This window comes from Halichondria panicea, chromosome 7 (assembly GCF_963675165.1).
Source record: "Halichondria panicea chromosome 7, odHalPani1.1, whole genome shotgun sequence".
Lineage (NCBI taxonomy): Eukaryota > Metazoa > Porifera > Demospongiae > Suberitida > Halichondriidae > Halichondria > Halichondria panicea.
In genome coordinates this window covers 5,954,836-5,977,024 of record NC_087383.1, presented here as the reverse complement: position 1 = coordinate 5,977,024, position 22,189 = coordinate 5,954,836, and the positions used below count along the sequence as shown (strand labels likewise).

General features: G+C 40.6%; 2 protein-coding genes and 1 long non-coding RNA gene across 11 annotated transcripts in view; 2 read left to right on the top strand and 1 right to left on the bottom strand.

The window, feature by feature from the left end:
* LOC135338457 (uncharacterized) overlaps positions 1 to 22,189 on the top strand; it is a 36,352-nt gene that overhangs the window by 12,896 nt on the left and 1,267 nt on the right. The window contains exon 4 of the mRNA XM_064534594.1: positions 19,881 to 22,096. Within this exon, the coding sequence (XP_064390664.1) occupies positions 19,881 to 22,096 (2,216 nt within the window). The remainder of the gene's footprint in view (positions 1 to 19,880; positions 22,097 to 22,189) is intronic.
* Positions 6,737 to 22,189, top strand: part of LOC135338446 (uncharacterized protein K02A2.6-like) — a 49,809-nt gene continuing 34,356 nt past the window's right edge. For 4 of the 9 annotated variants that reach the window (XM_064534577.1, XM_064534578.1, XM_064534574.1 and 1 more), the window contains exon 1: positions 6,737 to 10,805. In XM_064534577.1, coding sequence (XP_064390647.1) covers positions 6,920 to 10,492 — 3,573 coding nt within the window. In that variant the 5' untranslated portion in view covers positions 6,737 to 6,919 and the 3' untranslated portion in view covers positions 10,493 to 10,805. Of the gene's footprint in view, positions 10,806 to 10,875; positions 11,039 to 11,240; positions 11,362 to 12,586; positions 13,705 to 22,189 lie in introns of those variants that run through there. The other 5 variants (XM_064534573.1, XM_064534570.1, XM_064534571.1 and 2 more) reach the window with 5 other exon arrangements.
* Positions 14,702 to 15,561, bottom strand: LOC135338586 (uncharacterized). The gene is made up of 2 exons (XR_010395619.1): positions 15,152 to 15,561; positions 14,702 to 15,033 (listed from the first exon to the last, which is right to left on the bottom strand). It is a non-coding gene; the product is annotated as an uncharacterized LOC135338586 (long non-coding RNA).

Below are 22,189 nucleotides of genomic sequence, written 5' to 3'. Positions count from 1 at the left end.
AAGACAGAAATCAATCACAGAAAGTAGTAATAATTATTATCTATAACAAGCAGTCTATCAGAAAAGGTTGGTTTGTGGCTTACCAGGACCTCAACAAAAAAGAAAATTGATTCTGCCAGGATCTGGCGTTCAAAATGGATTCTCTTACACGTGGTATTGAGCGCATGCACATTACATCCAGGAAGAAGGGGTGTGTCTGCAAGTTCCATAATGATTACTAAAATAGCTAGCTTCTTTAGCAGCTCTTTCTTACTCTTGTATAGCTAACAAAAAGCTAGCGCTTTAGTACAAGGCTAACTCGAATAGAAAGTTTGTGCAAACAGATGATGCTATGAAAGATTCCTGAAGAGACTGCAACACAGCCTTCAATGTGAGTCAAACTAGCCATAACTCGAGAATGTTTGCTAATCGACGAATCAAAATCCATGAGAACGTGACTAGAAGCCTATTGTTTTTGTCGCATTACAAGTAACTGTTGAGCAGTTGCAGCTGGAACAGACACACACACAGTCAGCTTTACCGTATGGCTACGCCTCGAGGCATAATTATACACATGGTGTGAAAAAATAGTTGGGAAATGATTTTTGCTAAAAAGGATGCTGAAAGTTTCATGTCTATAATTATAATTATTTTTAATAATGACTCTTGTAGCTAGGGCGTTCTAATGCAGAGCTATAATTATTATAATTATAGCTAATAAGAATTAAGATGTAATTATACTCAACTGATTTTGCTACGTTAGAGTCTGCAGTCTGCAATAAAATTCAGTGAATTTTAGTTGTGACAAATCAGAGAAAAGCAGCAGAACAGAAGAACGGCGTAGATCATTCATAGCCTTCAATGTATTACTAAGCAAAACTAGTCGAAGCATAATATTTATTTATTAATTTTTGTAAATCCACTTGTTGCCCAGTGAGTGGGCAGATCAAAGCATTCCAGTGCTCAGTATATGGCATGTTGCATCACTGCCATGGCTACCATATATTGCACTGCATTATATGGCATAATGCACTGGATTATATGCACTTGCACTGTGTGTAAATGCAGTAGATTTCTTTAAGAGATATCCATTTGGGGCTTATGCTCCACCATCCCAACCAATAACTCATTTGGTTCCTTTTATAGGCTACTACTTTTATAACTACTAGCTAAAAATTTACTATGGAATTCAGCAAAACTAATGAATACACTAAATACCTTCAAAACACATGTCTTTTATTACGATTTATATGACCAGTCAGACGAGTTTAACGTCATTGGGCAACAAGTTAGTTATTGCAGGCGCCCTCGTGCAACATGCCATATATTGCACTGGATCACATAATGCCCTCGGGGCCTGCGGCCCTCAGGCATTATACTGCTCCAATGCAATATATGGCATGTTGCACTCTGGCTGGGCAATAACTAATACTGAATATGACTTAGTCTGTCTAGAAGCCTCTTATTCTTATACACTTATTGAGCAGTTGTATATCACTCTACACAGACACACGCACAAACACACTACTGCATGTATACCTCGCTGCGAGGTATATAATTATAGCGTAGTATTCGTTGTACTGAGTTATGATGCCTCTGTGTGCTTGCACAGCGAGGTATATACGCTGATGTGTGTGTGTGTGTGTCTAGAGTGCTGTAACTTGTAATACAGCCGTTCAAGGATCTGTATAATTATAGTGTGGATGTACAAAATATTACTTTAAGTTAGTTTCGTAGTACTGTATAGAACTCATTTATAAATGTATTTTAAGCACTGCATGTTTTTTGTATTATATACCAGTGCTTTTCCGTATGCAAATAATTGTCAGTTTATCTATATTAATTATGAGCTATGGTTGTAGCTATAATTATATGCTGTATGAAGGAAGTATTGACTGCTGAAGGTGGGTCAGAGCACCACCATCGCCACTTAAAGATCATATCAGGAGGGTTTGCTTGCCAAATTATATATAGGGGTATATGGCCAAGGGACTGTTGAGTCAAGGAGGTCTGAAGTAACTGGTACTAAGTTCCATATGCAGACTGTTATATACATCGTAAAATAGTAGTGATCACTATTATTTTACGATGTATAATTATAACAGTCTGCATGTATAATAATAATCAGAACTGAAGAGGGTCACTACCATTGAAGTATATTATATAGAAAGGTCTGAGAGTGTCTAGTCTGCTATATCTTGGACCATCACCAAGATATAGCAGTTAACGGTTTCTGGGGAAGCACATTCGAAAGAAATACTTTACTTTGACGTTCTCCTTGACCAGACATGCCCAACTTTCGTCTGCGTACAGAAAACATGAACACATGTAGAATTCAGAATAACACTTAATATTTAGCTGTAATAGCAACATCATTTGCATGCATTTTCTCCTTTACATTAATTTCTCTCAACATTTTTATCTCTCTAGTAAATACACATGTGATCCTTGCCAGAACGCAATAGTTAGATCGCAAAGGGTCAACTTTTCTGCTGGTTTGGTTCGTTCACAAAGGTTTTTCACTAGCAAATATTCTAGTAATACGGTATATATGGCAAGTCTATTTGCTATCAAATGCTGCATGCGTGGCTACTGTGAAAAATCTCTCTTATTTTTGTTTTTAACTCGTTCAATACAAGTAATAGTTGTGACACACGAAAATATGCCCATCTTGAATAAACGCCCATCCCCTCTTTTGCTTCAAAGTTCTTGCACGAGGGTATTTTCACTCGATTATAAGAATAAAGAGTTGAGCATGCGCAGTAGCTGAATGCCACATGCTCACTATTAATTTTAGTGTCTGACAGAAGATAGAAAGTTTTAGGTAGTATTTATACTGTATTATCATAAAACCAAAAATAATATTGTCTTGTTGGTTACGTTAGCTGATTATCATTGCTTGATTATGTGCATTCGTATCGAGCTAGGGACTCAGGGTGCTGAAACACCCCCTATAAGCTTGGGAACTATTAGTAATCAAGTTTGTACAATAATAATTATTATAGCTTGATCTTGATAAGGCCTCGTATTCAATTTGTGTATTATCGTAGTAATAATTATAACAAGAGTGTACGGAAACCCATGTGGTGGTTAGAGAGGATGGACGTTCTGATGAGCAAAATTCTATTACACATGTAAAGTCTATATACATGCATCTATAGGCATTGAGTGTTTGTCGGCAATTCTTAGATATCATTATAAGCAGAAGAAAAGTCTCGAGTAACAAGCGATTTGACTAGATTTTGGTTACGCGGTGGGCGGTATGAAATCATAACCGCGGCTATTCGGTTAATTGGGACTGTGCAGGTTGACCTCGAATCTAATGACTAATTTGCGACTTTGTCTTGAATTGTTATGCTCTCCAGGAGCGTAGCCAGGATTTTTTGGAAGAGGGGGCAAAACCTATCAGCCGCGCAGCGCCGAAATTTTGACCGGAAGCCACGCCTCTTAATTATGATGTCATAATTGATTTCTCTATTTAGTTGGGTGTGGCCTGATGTTTAGAAAGCTAGTTTAGCAAAGAACAAGAACTGTCTATAGATTTAGACCAGAATAGCTCACAGTTTAGGGACTAAATCGTTTTGCTTGCCTATACTAGCTAGCTAACTGCAGCAATATCGGGAAGAAAGGGAGTGCTCAGCAAGATAATCAGCTACACTAACCTGAGCTGAGTAGTAGAGATCCAGAAAAAGGGGGGGCATTTGCCCGCTTTGCCACCCCCTGCCTACGCCACTGCTCTCTATTTAAACTTTCATACTTCAAATCACACCCAAAACGTCATATCCGGCCGTAATAAACGTACATTAAAAACCTAGCTTGGGGCAGCCAGAACTACAGTATAATTATACGGAGGCATGGCCGCACTTCAGGTCTGATCAAGCTAGCAATTTATAACGACTGGTATATTGAAGTGACTACTTAATTCAGAGACCCTGATGTGAGAGCCTGATGTAGAATCATACATGCAGTATAGGCTTGTAATTATGAGGTTATCAATTAAGCCCTTGCTCTTGTGACCATATCCAGTAGACTGCATGTGATCCATTTTGCGCTGAACATTCTATCATGCATGCATATTTATTATCGTAGTATATTCACAGTGCAATTGTTGTTCTCACCTCAGATTCTGCACAAGTAGTTCGTATCCTAAAGCTGACACTGAAAAATGAAGGTGATAATGTAACCACCAAAGTTAACGGTGAGATTCATTATTAGGTGTACACTGAGTGGCGGTCATTTACTGACTAGCAACATATGCTCCTTTTGTTATAGTATTAATCCACCCCTCACAAGGGTCTATAGTGCTTCATATTAACCACTTTTTATCGTTTTCTCCAGAGAACAATCGACTTCTTATTGCTTGCAAGTTTGGGTACACTGCAATTGTCCGTTATCTGATCAATCAGTGCAATGTGGATGTCAATAGTGAGTGAATATCTTTGTACGCTGATTGCTAATGGCATGCATCACTTTACCTTTCTACCTACCCATTAATTGTGTATGTCTCAACAATGATATCTTATACCTTATGCAATGTTAGGCCCCCCATAACTCATTGTGTATGTCTTGAGTATAATTATATATACACCACTTACTGTGGGTATAGTTGGGTAGGTGCAGTATGGGACATGTAGAGGTGTTCAGGCAATAGTTGTTGGTGACGTTCATTAGTTATGGTTTCTGAGACAATGTATTGTGCATTCCTGACACTGTCCTGACTCACCACTATAGGAGCTGTGACCAGTGATGGACTAACTCCACTGGGAATGGCAGTCAGAGAGGGGAAGCTGGACACTATCAAGTGCCTCATCACAGAGTGCAATGTGGATATCAATAGTAAGTTAGTATACGCATGCATGCACTGTAATGACATATATTACTTGACCTTTCTATATCCCAACCCATTGCGTGTACGTCTCAAATGATATTTTACAGTAGCAGCCAATATAAAGTACCCGTTCCATTTACGTAGTACGTCCGTAGTACGCATTATAGATACGCGTTTTTTCTTATTCAACCATTGTCATACCCATGCATGCAGCTCTGCACGCAGCTATATATATAGCTATATAATTATTGTAAAGTTATAGTTAGCTGTATAATTATATAGATATTAGCGTTTTCTAACCTTGCAGAACAGAGATAGGACTCATATTTATATAATTATAGAGACTGCAGACATTAATATCTTTTTAATGAGAAGTTGAATGAGAAGTGTGAATGGTGCGTTATAATTATGTATAGATCAAGAGCTATAGGCTTAATTACAGCTAGACATAAGCCATAGCATAGCTAAGTACTTGAGATGACTAGGATTGTCTCTTTGTTTACTACTTTTCTACAACGTACTTGCAACATGTAACGGTAAATAAACGGTACAGTAAATTTCAACGTTTTTAATAATTATGATGGTGTAAAAACGGAAACGTTATGAAACGTACTACGGGTGTGCTACGTAAACAGAACGGGTACTTTATATTGATCGCTACTGTAGGATCACGATAAAATTCGTGCCGTACGTCCATCACAGACAGACAGATGACTATAATTATTATAGAGACTCGCTTCACTCGGCCCTATAAAGCGCCTCATACTCAGGTGCAGGACTGGGACTATATATAGGCCTGTACCAAATATTCCGGAATAATTTTTTGAATTATAGGCAGTCTTTTTTACAATGTGAATAATAAAATAATCACTGTGAAAATATATCCCACATTTTACGTATCAGTAAATCTAATTGTTATTCCAATCACATTTGAAAAAATGTGGTGTGCTAATAAAAATTTATTATTGCTTTTTAATAAGTGCTGACATCAGCGTTTTACATTCAAATTGCACAGGAAGCGACTCATCACCGACTGTGCAGATATTTTTCCATATTGCACACCCGGAAGTATTATTGCACACTTGTTATTGCACACTAGGAAGTGATTCTTATTTGGAATAAAACGTTTTCAGCAGTGAGAGAACAAGAAAAAACATAGTTTACACACTTATAATCATGCATTGCAATGTTTATCAGTCTCTTTTCTTGTTTTCTGATGCTCTGTATCACTTCTGTGCTATTTTTGCAGTGAAGCTGAGGGTCAGGAGGTTGTCAGTGTTCATATTTAACGCATCAAACAGGCATCAGTGTTGGAAGTGGGTGCTTTGAGCGGAGTATTGCACATGTAGAAGTGTACTGGACCACCATATAAGCCTGTTCAGGCTTGTATAAAGTCGTTTTGGCTTCAAAAACGGTTGTCACACTTTTCTTCAGTTATAGCGGTGCATGTTTCCTCTTCTGATACACTGGAGCATGATAGAAAGCAAGCACATGCTGTCTATCCTTCAGAACTATCCATTTTCAAAACGGGTTGCTGGTTGTCAACGTTTTTCTTGTCTTTTTTCTTGTCTGTTCTCTACAAAATCTTTAAGTAGCCTTCTGCAAGCTCTCTTGGTGTTCTAGAGTCTTATTTCTTTGTCTTTCTAGCTGTTTTCTTTCTCTTAAACTTGTCTTCAACTGGGAGAAATCAATTTTGTTGCTACGCATTCTTCTGGTTGATAAAGCAACCGCATGTTGCGCATGCGCAGATTCAACTTGCATTTTGGTTGCCAAGCAATAAATGCATTATCCTATGGATACTGATGATTATCACTCGTCCGTGCCTAGTAACTGTCACTCGTGCCTTGCAGGCACTCGTGCAGTTACTGGCACAGACTCGTGATAATCTTCAGTATCCATAGGATAATATCATATTATTAGCTGCTGAAATTAAAAAGTGTTGTGGTTTAGTTTACTTCCTGTTCTATGTGTACTATTTATGTACGTGTGTTCTCAATGTTTTTAGTCTCTATTAAACTGTCAACTGTAAACCAGTACTGAGTTGGTAACTTAGCGGTGAGTCCAGACCTAGCTAAGTTACGACATAAATTGGCGACGAGGAGTTAGAACTCTATGATGGCTACAGGACTGCTTGGGCACCTCGAGCAATTCGATCCAGCGTTGGAGGAATGGCCGCAGTATGTGGAGAGACTCGAACAGTTTTTTGTTGCGAACGATATCACTGGAGATGGTAGTGCTGTGAAGAAGAGAGCTACCTTTCTCGCAGTAGTGGGCCGTAGTGCCTACAATCTGCTGCGAAGTCTAATTGCACCAGCAAGGCCTGCAGAGAAAACATTTGAGGAGCTGGTGGAAGTGCTTACTGCACACTACAGTCCGAGGCCTACCGAAGTCATGCAACGTTTCCGATTCAACTCTAGAGCGAAGAAAGAAGGAGAGTCTATTGCTGACTATGTAGCTGCGCTGAGGAAGCTAGCCGAATTTTGTAATTACGGTGCTGCATTGGACAAAGTGCTACGTGACAGGCTAGTGTGGGGAGTCAAGGACACCTACATACAGAAGAAGCTGCTAGCAGAACGAGAGCTGACATTGGCTACGGCTATTCAGATTGCTCAAGGTTCTGAGACTGCAGAGAAGAACCTTCGTGAGATGGGAAGCGAATCCCATAAAGAAGGAGTACATTACGTCCAGAAACAGACGCCGAAACCGATTAAAACTAACTCGAAGTGTTATCGATGTGGCAAGACGAGTCACAGTGGCAATGACTGCCCGTACAAGGACTTTGTGTGTAGAGGATGTCATAAAGTGGGACACTTGCAAAAGATGTGTCGAGCTGCCAAGGGACGCCCAAACCCGAAGAAGTTCCCCCGACATGACAAGTATAAGAAAAGGGCTGGAATAAACCAAGCAAGAGAGTCTGGAGAATCAGATGACGAAGACTTCCTGCTGATGGTAGAAGAAGTTGGAGGAATCCACAGGATCTACCAGCCCCCAATAAAAGTACCCGTGAGTATAGAGGGTACTACTGTGTGTATGGAACTAGACACAGGTGCCTCAGTATCTCTAGTATCAGAGTCACAGTACAAACAGTTGTGGCCAGGGAGGAGCTTAGACCCATCTGATATCAACTTACAGACCTACTCAAAGGAACCTCTTGTAGTAATGGGAAGTTTTGATGTTGAGGTTGTGTATGATAACAAAAAGGTGACCTTACCTCTTGTTGTTGTTCAAGGGAATGGACCTTTGTTGTTTGGCAGGAACTGGCTAAATGCTATTAAGTTGAATTGGTCTAACATTCACTATACCCAAGCTCCAGGTTTACAGGACTTACTGGCCAAGTACCCCGATGTGTTCCAGAAAGGACTGGGTACGTACCAGGGACAAGAAGCCTCCCTTGTAGTGGACGCTGATGCTGTTCCCCGTTTTAACAAAGCCAGACGTCTTCCATATGCTATGCGAACGAAAGTGGAAGAGGAACTGGAGAGGCTGGTTCAGGAAGGCACTCTGAAGCCCGTGGACTATGCTGAATGGGCCGCACCAATTGTGGCAGTGTTAAAGAGTGATCGAACGAGTGTGAGAATATGTGGCGATTTCCGAATGACAGTTAACCCCGTTTCTAAACTCCATCGTTACCCCCTGCCGAAGGTGGAAGATTTATTTGCAACCCTGGCTGACGGAAAGATCTTTACTAAATTAGATCTGACACAAGCTTATCAACAGTTAAAGCTTGACACCCAATCTCAGAACTATGTGGTAATCAACACCCTAAAAGGGTTGTTCCAATACACGAGATTACCTTTTGGAGTGTCATCAGCCCCTGGCATTTTTCAGAAGACCATGGAGACCCTGCTACAGGGTATTGCTGGGGTAGTGGTGTATTTGGACGACATTTTGATCTCTAGTGCAACCGAAGCGGAGAACCTGAAATCACTCGAGGAAGTGTTGAAACGCCTATCCGAAGCTGGTTTGCGAGCCAAACGAGGCAAGTGCACGTTCATGGCTCCATCTGTCGAGTTTTTGGGTCACCTGGTTGACGCTAAGGGTATCCGACCCTTACCTGAGAAAGTCCGTGCTGTCCAGCAAGCACCTACCCCTACCAATGTGACGGAACTGAGGTCCTACATTGGATTGATTTCTTATTATGGGAAGTTCCTACCGAATCTAGCCACTCGTTTAACACCATTGTACAAGCTGTTAAACAAAGATGTGCCATGGAAATGGTCATCTGAGCAAGAACTTGCTTTTAACAGGTCGAAACAGCTGCTGACATCAACAAATCTGTTAGCTCATTACAACCCCCAATTACCTATTGTTCTGGCCTGCGATGCCTCTGCATACGGAATTGGAGCCGTACTTGCTCACCAAATGCCTGACGGTACCGAGAGACCGATAGCCTATGCTTCTAGGACTTTGAATTCGGCTGAAAGAAATTACTCGCAACTTGAAAAGGAAGGACTGTCCTGTGTTTTCGGAGTAAAGAAATTCTATGCATACCTATTTGGACGACATTTTGATCTAATTACGGATCACAAACCGTTATTGAGCCTGCTGAGTGGACAGAAACCAACCTCATTACAAGCCTCCGCAAGGATTCGTCGATGGTCATTGGCACTGTCGATGTACGAGTACGAGCTGAAGTTCCGAAACACTACAGCTCATGGTAATGCAGATGCTTTGAGTCGTCTGCCCTTAACTGACACTGTTCCTGATGACCGAACACCACCAGAACTGGTGCTCTTACTGGAACATCTCGATTCCTCACCGATCACGGCTGCACATATCAAAGAGGCTACCAGACGAGACCCAGAACTCTCTACTATTCACCAGTATGTGCAACAAGGATGGCCACACCGTTCCGCCATGGAAACCAGTCTAATGCCCTTTTATGAGCGACGAGAAGAACTTTCAGTACATGATGGTTGCTTGCTGTGGGGAAATCGTGTGGTGGTACCCAAGACCTACCGAGGTGATGTGCTCGTACAACTGCACGAAGGACATCCTGGCACCACTCGCATGAAAGGACTATCGCGTATGTATGTGTGGTGGCCTGGTATTTCGAAAGACGTCGAAGAGACGGTACAAGATTGCATTCCCTGTCAACAACAACAGTCAAAACCACCTGTTGCCCCACTCCATCCTTGGGCTTGGCCTACACGCCTGTGGGCCAGATTGCATATCGATTATGCTGGTCCCATTCACGGACAAATGTTTTTGATTATCATTGATGCCCATTCAAAATGGATTGAAGCAATTCCAACATCTGGCTCGACATCCCGAGTAGTGATCGAAGAACTACGGGTTTTGTTTTCTCAATTTGGCCTACCAGAGTGTGTTGTGTCTGACAATGGCACATGTTTCACTAGTGCAGAATTCAAAGGATTCCTGAAGAAAAATGGTATCAACCAAATTCTGTCTGCCCCTTATCACCCCTCTACAAATGGCCTGGCTGAACGAGCAGTGCAAGTAGTTAAGAAGGGACTTAAGAAGGAAACAAAAGGTTCGATGCGCAGTAGACTTGCAACGGTGTTATTTGCTTACAGGTTAACTGCACAGTCAACCACTGGACAATCCCCAAGTGAACTTTTGTTAGGTCGTCGACCACGATCTCGTCTAGATCTGCTTAACCGAATAGCCGCGGTTATGATTTCATACGTAGTACCGCCCACCGCGGAACCAAAATCTAATTAATTTTAAATTACTTTCATTATCAGCTCCTAGCAAAGAAAGATGCGTAGCTAAGAAGCAGTAGCAGTTTTCTGCAGGCAACTTTGTTGCAAACTAGTCTAGAATAGCTACTCTGCCAGGATCTCTAAGTTTTGAACGGAGGAGTATACCAGCCAAGGCCCCAGCGAAGGATCATTTCACAAGTAAGCTCTGTGTGTGTATAGCGATCATCATTTTCCTAGTTCAGCCTTTAGAAGCCTTTTGAGCTGATGTAATATGCTTGTCCACCTACCTAGATAGCCTCTGAGTGTGTGAAATATACTGGAAGAGTAGCTTCGTGAGTTTAGAGCCTGTTTTTAGAGTGTAGTCTACAACGTTTGATATTCAAATTATTTTCTCTTTTTCAGCATTGGCCTCTAGCAAAGAAAGATGCATAACTTGGAAACAGTGACAGTTTTCTTTATTCAACTTCTTAGCAAAGTAGTCTACAGTAGTTACTGTGTCAGGATCTCCTAGTTTCCAACGAAACAGTCAACCAGCCAAGGGCCAGAGCAAGGGATCACTTCAGAGGTAAGCTTTGTGTGTGTATATAGCAAGCATTATGTAGCTAGTATAAAGCCTTCAGAAGCCTCTGAGCTGATTTAATATGCTTATGCACTTGCCTAGATAGCTTATGAGTGTGTAAAGTATACTTGTGTAGAAGCTGAGTTAGTTTAGAGCCTGTTTTTAGAGTGTAGTGTACAGTGTTTGATATTCAATTTATTTGTTTCAGTGTGGCAAAGAAAGATGCACCCCTTAGTAGCAGTAACAATTCTCTTCAAGCTACCTTGTAGTTCTATCTGAACAGTCGAAGAGTCAACCAGCCAAGGACAGAGCGAGAGATTACTTTAGAGGTAAGCTTTGTGTGTGTATGATTATTAGCTATATAGCTGATAATACTATACGCTTACCTACGTAGCTTGTAAAGTATACTTGCTCCAGCAGTGTGTTGAAGCCCGAGTTTAAAATACAGAAGCCTATATATGTACGCTCAGCAGTTCAGCAGTGTTGCAATGTAAAGGTGTTATGCTTAGCTATCTGTTGGTCTCATCCACAATGTATTCTGTTAATAGCTGAATGTGTATTCACTATTGATGCCCGAGTGTGTGCGTGCATGTGTGTGTGTGTGTGCGTGCCCACCCGTGCGGTGTGTGCCCCCTGTGTGTTCCTGTGGCATGATACTTTATATGTGCTAACAATTTACATATTATCAGTGCTGCCAAAGTTAATTCTTATGCCTAGGCTTGTGTGAAGTTTCTGCTTGCTTCCAAGGTTACAATTCAATTAGGCCACTACTCAATTAGGCTCACTACTCATTAGGCTCACTGTGTACATGTATGGTGGTTGATTGCATAATAATGTTCTGACCTTTTCAGGGGAAAGCAAAGGCTTGTTGGGCTTATGAGTGTACTGTTTACTTGTGTAAGGACATTTTATTCCCAACATAATAGGCTTGTTGGTTGTGTTATGCTCCCCAGCTAGGATTAGGTCATAATTTGTCATTAGTTGGCTTGTGTGATTAGTTGGCTTGTGTGTTTGCCTGTGATATGCATTGTAATTCTTCTGTGCCCAAAGTTGAATCTTTTATGAACTCCCAGTTTGTTGTAGGATCACAATTGCTTTATATGTGCCTATGAGTGCCATTGCATGTAAGTTTGCTTGTGGGAGCCTATACATAATTATGTCTAAGGTTGCATGATTCATAATTATTTTTTGTCACCCTTGTATGAGATGTACTGTACTTTGTGTATGGCTGTTCTCAGTATACTTCTTTAGGTTTGTTGGCTTGTGAGTTAGTGCTGTGTTACATGTATCTACCCAATTTTTAGTCTGCTGTCTGTTATAGCAATTCAATTATAATTATGTGGCTGAATGTTATTATTCAATTTAGTGTGTGTATTGATTGCATGATAATCTTTTGATCTTTTAGGCACCACCCCAAAGGTTACATTTAAAATTCAATTCTTTATGGCTGGCTTGTTGGCTGGTGTTTGTCAGGTTCTGTGCTACTTGTGTGTAAAAACCATTGATTCTAGAGGTGATCTGCTTGGTTGGTAATACTCCTTCTTCCTCATGCAGGTCTGTGAAACTATCGTCACTGCTATCTGCCATGGAACCACCACCATCTTATGGGTCTGAGAAGGTCTACTCACTGTGACTACTATCCAGGATACCTAGGAGTACCTCATCCCCTGTGTGCAGAGGCCTCTTAGTCATTGTTGTACTATAGAATTAATTGTAATTGTATTTATTATAATGTATGTTCACTTTTGAGATTGATATTTAAATACAAATTTCACATGAAAATTTCAGCAAATTTTTGATTGCTAACCTATGGTGATCGGACTCAGTACGGCTTCTGTTGACCTTCGAGAGAAGCCTTGCAAAGCTGTGGAGCTCTGGAAGGTTGTAGCTCACCACAAATTAATTAAGAGTAGAGTAATGTGCGGTTGACGCTTCAAAGCGTCAACCGCGGCTACCAGCTATTCACGTATTGACGCTTCAAAGCGTCAACCGCGGCTATTCGGTTAAACCGAACACAGCAGAGAGAGTTGAACGTCAACAAGCAAAACAGGTGAAACAACACGACAACCGTGCTCGCGAAAGAAGTTTTGAGCCCGGAGATCTGGTGTATGTCAGAAATTACCAGTCAGGAAATCGTTGGTTACCGGGTGTGATACAGGAAAAGACAGGACCAGTATCGTTTCGAGCGAAGATGCAGAATGGTCAAGTGCGAAGGTGTCATGTGGACCAGGTTCGGAACCGAACAGTAGACGAACCTACCGAGCCAGAAGAGGTCCCTATTCCGAATGCAATTCTTCCTGACGAATTGACCACACCGTATGCACCTCAAGCTGATAGTACTCCTGGAAACAGCTCCCCTTCACCTGAAGTTGGTGTAGAACCACCTGTCGACGTCCCTAGTCAAGGTGTTGTCTCAAAACCTGCAACTGCGATTAAAGTATACCCTAAGCGTAACCGTAAGACTGTGGATCGATATGAACCTAAATGGTAGTTATTGATTGGAAACTGGTATTTTATTGGTATTGTTTTGTCATTAGTTGGATGATTTTTGTCATTAGTTAATTTTGTGAGTCCTCACTAAAGGAAGGAGGAATGTTGTGGTTTAGTTTACTTCCTGTTCTATGTGTACTATTTATGTACGTGTGTTCTCAATGTTTTTAGTCTCTATTAAACTGTCAACTGTAAACCAGTACTGAGTTGGTAACTTAGCGGTGAGTCCAGACCTAGCTAAGTTACGACAAAAAGTAATGGCTTAACCCTTTCCCGGCTTTAGCCGTCATAATTATTATGACGGCAGCGGTATAGTGATAATTTTCAAAAAATCGTTGTGGGCGCTGTGTTGGAGCTATATGCGCACACTGTAGGTACCAGCACATGCGCATTGGGCTACTCTTTCACGTGGTATCTTACCTCGAGGTACACTTCATGCAGTACTGTCAAAAGAAAAGTGACCGTTTGATAATGGCTACAAGATCTTCATAGTACAACCTCAGCGAGGTTCTAGGGCAGCTAGACAGTGAAAATAACGATGCTTATGGCCTTGTTGAGTAAGAGGACAGTGACTGGGATCATACCAAGAGAGTAAACTACTTTTCAGAGGTCAAGCTATAAATATAGAGCCTGAAGAGCCGGAGGAAGAAGCTCCTGAGCATGAACCAAAGTCCTGGACCTTGTAAGTAACTATGGAGCATCATATGTAGTCAGGATAGCTTCAGTATGGTATGCTTAGTCTAGTTAGTACACAAGTGGACATCATGAGCCACCATTGAACTTGTAAACCTGTGAGTAGGTGAAGAAAACATTTCCCGGGAAAAGAGCGTCTGCCGATACGACCTCGCAGAGAAGTTTCTGCTGATCCTGATTGAACCATGTCACCGTGAGAGAACATTGAGAACACTTACTTAGTGTCTTTAGTTACTTCATGCCTTCATACAATAATTATTGTAATTGTGAAATGTGTAAAAAAAATTGTTAATTAGTGGGGAGTGGTCAGTTGCTAGGTAATGATGATGATGTCATGGTACCCCCAGGATCTGGGCTACCTGTAGGAAATAGTTGCAAGTGATTACAATGTATTGTTCATGAGATATGTATTTTTAAAGATTTATTCTGTATTTTGTTTTTTAATTAACCCTTTCCCTGCTTTAATTAAAAGTGAATATTCGCATATTTTGTTTAAAAAATTTATAACTCATGAACCGTATATTAAAAACACTTGTAACAAAGTTCCACAGGTAGAACCGGACCTGTCGCATTCATGGAATCATCATTGTTGCCTAGCAACCAACCACCACCCCACAAATAACAATTGTTAACAAAAATTCATAATTATGTACACAAACAATATTGTGTGATGTTACGAAGTGACTGAACACATGATATAAGTGTTCAGAATGTTCTCACGGTGACATGGCTGACTCAGGACTCAATCAGGATCTGCAGAAACTTGTATTTGAGGTTCTATCGGCAGACGCCCTTTTCCCGGGAAATATTTTCTTCACCTACACACAGGTTTACAAGTTTAATGGTGGCTCATGATGTCCACTGTTGTACTAACTAGCCTAAACAAACCTATAGTGAAGCTATCAAGACTACAAATGCTACTCTATAGTGACTTACCAGGTTCAGGAAGATGGTCCACCTCAAGTGCGTCTTCCTCAGGATTCTCAGGCTCTTTCTTTTTAGCTTGACCTCTGAAAGGAAGCTTCCTACCTAGCTATGATCCCAGTCACTGTCCTCTCACTCTACAAGGCCATAGGCATCGATATTCTCACTCTCTAGCTTCCCTAGAACCTCCCTGAGGTTGTACTACGAAGATCTTGTAGCAATTATAAAACGGTCACTTTTCTTTCGACAATTCTGATCGAACCGTACCTCCAAGCAAAATAGTAAAAATACCATGTGGAAGAGCAGCTCAATGCACATGTGCTGGTACCTGCAGCGTGTGCATAGCTCCAACACAGTGTGCACAACGATTTTTTGAAATTTATCAGTAGCCATGCCGACTATAGTCGGCTAAAGCGGGGAAAGGGTTATAGCCGGGAAAGGGTTAATCCCATATATAATTTGTAGGTGTTTTATTTCGTTGCTGTGAATGTTGAATAATTTAAATTATATAGGTGTCATCAATTTGAATGAAAGCACCGCAAGCAGGTGCTCATGCATGCATGCCACGGTGGAGATGCCAAAGCTACATAACATAAAGCTTATACACATTATATAATTATTATGCGGTACACATGATGAACATTAATTTGCATGCTGCATGCAAACTCAAAGAGTGGGTAATGATTGACCATGTTTGTTGTTAAAAATGATCGATGCCAAAAGTTCAAGCCAAGGTTAATAGCTGCATCAGTATAGAGCCTTGCAGCTCTCTTCTCAGTGTTGCAGTTACCAATAGCTAGCGTTCTAGCTAACTATATTAAGTAGAGTAGCAACACTCCATGGACAAATTTTGCTACGCACACTTCTGAAAAGGCTGTAATGGCATTCCAAGTAAGCATTATTTTGCAAATCTACAAATTAAAATCCAAGTAAACATGATACTCTTACTTGCACTTGATTCATCCTTGAGCAGCTGTATAGCAGTCTACACAGACACACACACATGCACACAGATCTAGACACACACACACACAAACACACTACCGTATACCTCGCTTGCGCATGCGCACCGAGGCATAATGAGCCCAAGCAGCAGAAAAGTTGACCCTTTGCTATGTAACTATTGCGTTCTGGTAAGGATCGTGTGTATTTACTAGTAGATTTTGCGATTTTATTATTGCAAATTGATTAACCCTCGCAAAGTTCACATAATTATAATTATGTTTGATGGTCGCATTACATTCTATACTAGCTGTAATTGTTCAATAAAATACGGAAGGAATGGAGGAATATAGAGGTATAGAGTTAGCAAAAAGGAGAGCATGTATAATTATATCGGGAAGTCATGTGAGGGTAGAAGGACGGTAGAAGGGTGAAAATGAGTGCGGGTATACAGTGCTAGAGATGTTCTACCAGTCTGTATTGTGTGTTTAGATTCTATCCATAGAATATCTAATATATTTTTGTTGTGTCTTAGATCTAAACTATCTTAGTCATCATTATCATCTATAGCAGGTAGCTACTACCACCAGAGCTGGCCACGCTGGTTCCCTGACTTTGCATGCAGTAGCTTGTTGGCAGTGTCTCAGTACAAGTCTTATATTATTAACTCTGAATGCGTCGGAGAATACCTTACGTCCCGATTGTGGGCTACATATCGTGCCCACATTTATAAACATCCTTATGGTTCACGCCATTTCCTAGCCTCCTTCACCGGCCTTCATAGAAAAGAAGGCCTGCTATCGACTGCTTGCGCATGCGCAAAATTATTAGATATTTTTTCCCGTAAAAGTTCCTATAATACAGAATTCATTAGAGAAAATATCTTAAACGTCATACACAGAGCTATAATTATAGCTAGAGACAGAGCTGTGTAGGTTTGTTGTACAGCTATTTTCTTCTGGTAGTAGCAGTAGTATAGTAGACTTTCACCCAAGTTAATGTTAAATGGGCGTGGCCTGTCCATATAGGATAGGCTCTTGTCAGCTTTCACTCCGTTCACACGATTGTCATCCACACTGTTGCAGGCTGTGAGTCTTTTGTTAACATAGCAGGCTAAGGGTAGCTATCAGAGAATGCTATCTGATGGGCTAGAAACCTTTAATTGAACTTTCTATCTACTTCCTTCAAGTGGGAAGTGCGGCCTGGGATCGAGGCTAGCCATTTCCTAAACCATGCAGGCCTTACTTTTTCTTAACTGTACCCCAATTTCTTTTTTTGCATGCTGCCTATTCTTTTTTGCTACCTTCTATTTATGGATGAACAACGGCAAGAAAAAAAGGCCTGGGAACAATCGAGGCTAAGATTAGTGACCGTTTGATAATGGCTCCAATATCTTCGTAGTACATGCAACCTCAGGGGGTTCTAGGGCAGCTAAACAGCGATGCTTATAATTATATACAGATATAGGAATCTATGCTTTTCAGAGATCAAGCTATAACATGGAGAGCCAGAGGAAAAAGCTCTTGAGCATAATATATAATTATAGACCAAGTCCTGGACCTGTATAGAACATCATAATTATAAATTATGTGGTCTTGATAGCTAATACTAGTCTAGTCTAGTCTAGTCTAGTTAGTACACAAATGGACGTGAAGTGACAAATGTCAGACTATATATAGCACAAAGTGGTCGGTCAAGAAGTTGAAATGTGAAGTCCTTAATTCTCACTCTAAAGTAGCCATAGTAGCTTGTCTCTTGCTTGTTTGCTAGAGCTAGCTATCATAGCATGATGTGCTAGCCTCCTTCACCGGCCACTTACCTGATGTAAAGTGTGGCCTGGAATCGAGACTTAGCATGATACATGCATGCACTGGTTTTATCACACTATTTCAATCAATAACGTGATATCTGTTTTTTCTTTTTTCATAACATTTCCTATTTTTTTATCTTAACACAAGCCACGTGATAATTCTGCCCGGTCAATAATTTTGTGACCGAACGTTGGAATCTTTGGTCGATCTTCTATAATATTAGTGGGTTCTGAGTTCTCTCTCAAACTGCTCAGCTGTTATAAGTGTTCCATCGATGCTCTCTATAGTGTCAAGATAGCTGGGGCCTGGGTTACTAGCTACAAGTGATTTCATAAGATATGGATTTTTTAAGAAAAAGGTGTCTGTATTTTGAGCTGGGAAATGTTAATTGTCATGTTGAAAGGTCTGCTCCCCCTGGCCCTGTTTGTGGCTCTCTGATTTTTGTGCTCTGATTCTCTCCATGGCTCGTGTGTTCTGCATGGCTCTCTGACTTGCTACAAAGTTTAATTATGCTGTGAGACAGCTATATATAGAGCTCCTTCCTATAAACAGCTCACAGAAGCAACAGCTACAACAAAACTAGCTGATTTAGAACATTGGATCTGCTTTATTCAATTCATGTGAATGTGTTTCAGACATCTCCCAATATACAGTATCGAAAAAGGAACAATAATTTATTATTTTATCTCTATTGTTATTGCATCCAGCTTAGAGAGTAGATTACCACATTTGTGTGAGTGGCTGTACTTAAATATTGATATCTTTTGATTGGAACCTTTCTAAGAAAATATAATGGTGCTGATACCATTGTGTAGGTGAATGAATAAGCTACAACATAATTATCCCAAAAACTTTCCATGAAAACATGAGGTGGTGGGTTTGGGGATTAATAAGAACAACAGCAAATTGTTATAGTGGGTAATCGGTTAGAGTAATAAAACATTAACCTTAAACAGCTAAGGTCTCAGACTTCATAAGATAGTTGCATAAGATAGTTGCATGTTGAATGGTTTAGGTATCCTGGCTATTCTTCATGGGTCTTATAATAATTATGTTCACAGTGTATATAATTCATGATTTACTGATTTAGGTATACTTTTAGTTAGAGTAATAAACTGATTTAGGTATACTTTTAGTTAGAGTAATAACTTTTGAAAAATTAATAGCTTGTAGCTTTCAAATTTCTGTAATAAGTTTACAGATAAAATTAATGGGCTACGTTTTGATACCAAGAACATGCTCTATGCTTATTCCATTGCTGTAAACAACACTGAAAAACTACAAATTTTACTATTTTCTACTGTTTTGATGACATCAGCAGCTGCTAACCACAAACCAATCACGCTTCAACCACATAAGTGGGTTACAATAACTGTACGTCCACTCTTAATTAAGTTTGTGGTTGATTAAAGCGTCATTCTAATTTTTTGGGATATGTTGTATAATTATATAGCTTATTCATTCACCTGTATCAGCACCATTTCTAATCAAAAGATATCAACATTTAAGTATACAGCCACTCACACAAATGTGGTAATCTACTCTCTAAGCTGGATGCACTGTACATGTATAATTATTGAATTTCATGACATTATAACTTGTCAATGTGTGATTTCTATGGTTAACGTTACTGTAATTAAATCTTAAAACATGGGCGTAGGCGTATTGTAGCACGACGCTTGGCTTTACGCATTCGTTATTGCCTTTGTGGTCACGGCTCAGTGAGTTCTGTTATTATTTTGTAGTACTCGCAATTTCTTTTATGTACGTCGTAGAGATGACGCAAGGCAATAATAAGTAAATCACAATACAATTAACTATAATCATGCATTACACAACACGTGAATGATATAATTATGATGAGATATCTTCGAACAACCAAAACTTGTATGAACGAATCATGATCAGGTTAATATTATTATAGAGCACTGCATATACATGTACTTTCAGCTAGGTGCTCAATGATTATTGATGCATATCCATTGCAGATGTTCTTCTACTTGCCTGCCAGTATGGGGTTACCAAAATCGTGGAATATCTTTTGAATGACGTTGTTGGCTGTGATCCCAATATCAAAGATGACGATGGACACACACCACTCTTTCTTGCAGGGAACAAGGGCGTTATTCTACTCTTGCTGCAACACGGAGCTACTGCTGAAAATGCATATTCCCAGCATCGCAAAGCTCTTGGTAAAGTGTTTTCAAAGGATCCTTTGAAAAATCCAGTGAAGATACTTGTTATCGGTCATGGTGGAGAAGGAAAGAGCACTCTCATTGAAGCAATGGAACACGAGCCAACTGCACTCACATCTCTAGTCAACATCTTCGTCTCTCCTAAAGAAGTCGATGGAGTCAGCCAGAAAACAGCCGGAATCATCCCTCGATTATTCAAGAGCCGTGTCTTTGGAGATGTGTTGGTCTATGACTTTGCTGGTCAAGAGGTCTACTACAGCAGTCACGCTGCCATTATCAAGACAGCAGTTGATGCATGTCGGCCCATTATTGTACTAGTCCTAGGGCTCCATAAAGATGACGCCTTCACCACTCACTCTGCCTCCTATTGGTTGGGCATCATTGCCAACCAGTGTGCCAATATGGAGGGCAAAGCTCCACTCATTGTGGTAGGTAGCTATGCTGATTGCTTAACCGATAAACGGAAGATTGCCAAGAAAGAAGAGATTGTTTTGCAAGCTGTTTCGAGATATCCGACCCTGGATCTGCTAAAGTTCATTCCCATGGATAATCGCTACTCCAACTCTAGTGGCATGAAGATATTGCGCGCCACTGTCGGCCCTGCTTGCACCAGCATTCGATCAACGTTGGCTGTTTCTTTAAATGCACACATGTTTCTGATTTACCTTGTTGGCAAGGATGAGATTGCGTTATCACTGGAGCAAGTTCAGCAACAAATAAAAGAGGAATCCAGTCAAGCCCTCTCCAAGAAGCACAAAGAAGTTGTACCATTCATTCCGACAACCATTCCTCTTCTGGTTGATATCTGTGTTCAGCTCAATGACAAAGGTCACATCCTCTTCCTAAACAACACCAGCTCACCAGAGAAGAGCTTCATTGTCATCAAGAAAGAAGAGCTCATGGGTAAAGTCAATGGTTCCATATTTGCTCCAGAAGATTTTGATCAGCACTGTCAACTCTCCACAAGCACTGGTGTTGTACCGTGCTCCAAGCTGGCTGCTCACTTGCCTAACTTGGACACTAACATGCTCACTGGATTTTTGGTTAATCTCGAGTTTGCTGTGCCCATTGAAGACCCGGAAGTCCTCCGTCTTATCAATCAGCATCGAACAGACGCTGGTGAGTCCATATCACCTGAAGAGAAATATCTCTTCTGTCCCGCCCTCATCCGGTTAGAAGTTGACACGAAAGTGTTCAAGCATCGCGATGACCTTGCTTATCATTTTGGTTGGGTGATGTCATGCTCTCACAAGGACCAGTTTCTGGATGCTCGATTTCTACATGTCCTTTTGCTTCGAATATCTCTTTCTTTGAAGCTTGCTCCAGTGATAGATCCTGACATCCCATCTCTACAACGCAAATGTTCAGTCTGGAAGACTGGTGTTTGCTGGGGCACTGCTGACGGTATCAAAGTTTTGGTGGAGGTCATGAACAAGAAGAAAGTGGTTGTTTTGATTCAAGCTCACCATCTCTCACTGCATTTAGATCTATTCAAGCTGCGCTCTACTGTAATGAAGAAAGTTGTTGACATCTCCACTGAGTTATGCTCTACTGTAGTCACTGAGGAGGCCCTCCTTCCTCCTCACAGTGTGACCTACCCTCTGGAAGATACACACGTCTTTGATCTCAAGTCCCTTGCTGAAAGTGTAATCAACCAAAATTTGTTTGTTGTATCTACTAACAACGTAGACAACATTCCATTGAGTGATCTGCTCAAATCTGAAGTGTACGCTGATCTCGGTGAGAATATTCTACAGCTTCTGTTCAATCCAGCACACAAGGAACTGTCTGATCAATTCATCTTGGCCGTTGCAACTTGTTGGAACAAGAATCCTCGATTGGCTGATATCGTACGCACAGCTATTACTGAGAATGCCAGCGCTGTATTTCAAGAGTGCAATAATCTCAATGATGTTCTAAAAGTCTGGAAAAGCACCAAAGATTCTAGTTTTGAAGCATTGAGAAGAATTCTGGATCCACTTAGTGTGTTTGCTGGACGAAACCCTCTCGTGAGTTGACATGAAATGCTTGCTAGGTTGCGTTGATGTGTACATCACAATTAATTAATGTGCTGAGGTATTTATTACACATCTATAGTGTTT